This window comes from Eurypyga helias, unplaced genomic scaffold, assembly GCF_000690775.1.
Source record: "Eurypyga helias isolate BGI_N326 unplaced genomic scaffold, ASM69077v1 scaffold4609, whole genome shotgun sequence".
In the NCBI taxonomy this organism is placed as follows: domain Eukaryota; kingdom Metazoa; phylum Chordata; class Aves; order Eurypygiformes; family Eurypygidae; genus Eurypyga; species Eurypyga helias.
In genome coordinates, this window is record NW_010269958.1 from 1,251 (window position 1) to 2,244 (window position 994).

Consider the following 994-nt stretch of genomic DNA (forward strand, 5'->3'; position numbering starts at 1 on the left):
TCCCTGTTCCTCAGCACTGCCATGTTTGCCTATCTGAAGCCCCCCTCCATCTCCTCCCCATCCCTGGATTTGGTGGTGTCATTTCTGTACTCAGTGATGCCTCCAGCAGTGAACCCCCTCATCTACAGCATGAGGAACCAGGAGCTCAAGGATGCCATTAAGAAATGCTTTTCATGGCCATTTTTTAACACCTAAGTCCTGCCATCTCCCTTCACACATGATTCTCACTGCAATCCTTATTATGATAGAGCTTTTTTATTTACTCTGTTCTTTTTGTGGTTGTTGTTATTTCTCCCTATAATTTTCCTACCTGACCTTTTGAATTTGTCCAACTACATCTGAGTCATGAATGCCCTTTTTCTTACCTGCAGACCATGAATATTTTGCGTAACACTGACCCAGAGCTGAGTCACACTCTCTCCGTAATAAAATTGCATGTCCCTTACACACTGCCTGCATGCTCTCTTCTTCTTTCAAAGCTGGTGTCAAGATGAACAACAATCTAGAAGTAAACACTAACCAATAGATTTGGTTTGTTTGTTTGTTTGTTTGCTGATGACCTGCTACAGACCAAATATAGTTTAAAACTCCTTAGTTTTTCAGTCCAGTGAGAGGTTAAATGATGTGTGTCACGGAGGGATATAGCCATGGCTGTACTACATTCAGCATGTCAGAGACACTCTGAGTGCCCCTGGAAAAAGTCCACCATCCCAAGAGATCTTCTACCTTCAAAAGCCCCAAGTTTAGGGAAGGAGCAGCTGTGATCCTCATCTGGCTGTGCCTGTGTCCCACCCTGGTCAGCACAGCCGGGGTCAGGTCACTCATGCCCTGAGCACCACAGCCCGCTCACTCTGCAGTGCAGCACCGCCAGCTTGGAGTCCTGTGTGGAGCACAGGAATGGCTGGGAAGATGGGAGGTGGGATCAGGACTGGTGAGATTGGAGCTGACATGGGCTCAAAACTTGTCTGTGAGAAAAATGCCAGCATTTACTAAA

The 994-nt window shown here is 46.4% G+C and overlaps 1 protein-coding gene across 1 annotated transcript in view; it reads left to right on the plus strand.

Annotated features, from left to right (window-relative positions):
* The window catches only part of LOC104514530 (olfactory receptor 14J1-like), a 927-nt gene extending 732 nt beyond the window's left edge, over nucleotides 1–195 (plus strand). Inside the window, exon 2 of the mRNA XM_010158250.1 lies at nucleotides 15–195. Coding sequence (XP_010156552.1) covers nucleotides 15–195 — 181 coding nt within the window. The remainder of the gene's footprint in view (nucleotides 1–14) is intronic.
* Nucleotides 196–994: the final 799 nt, after the last annotated feature.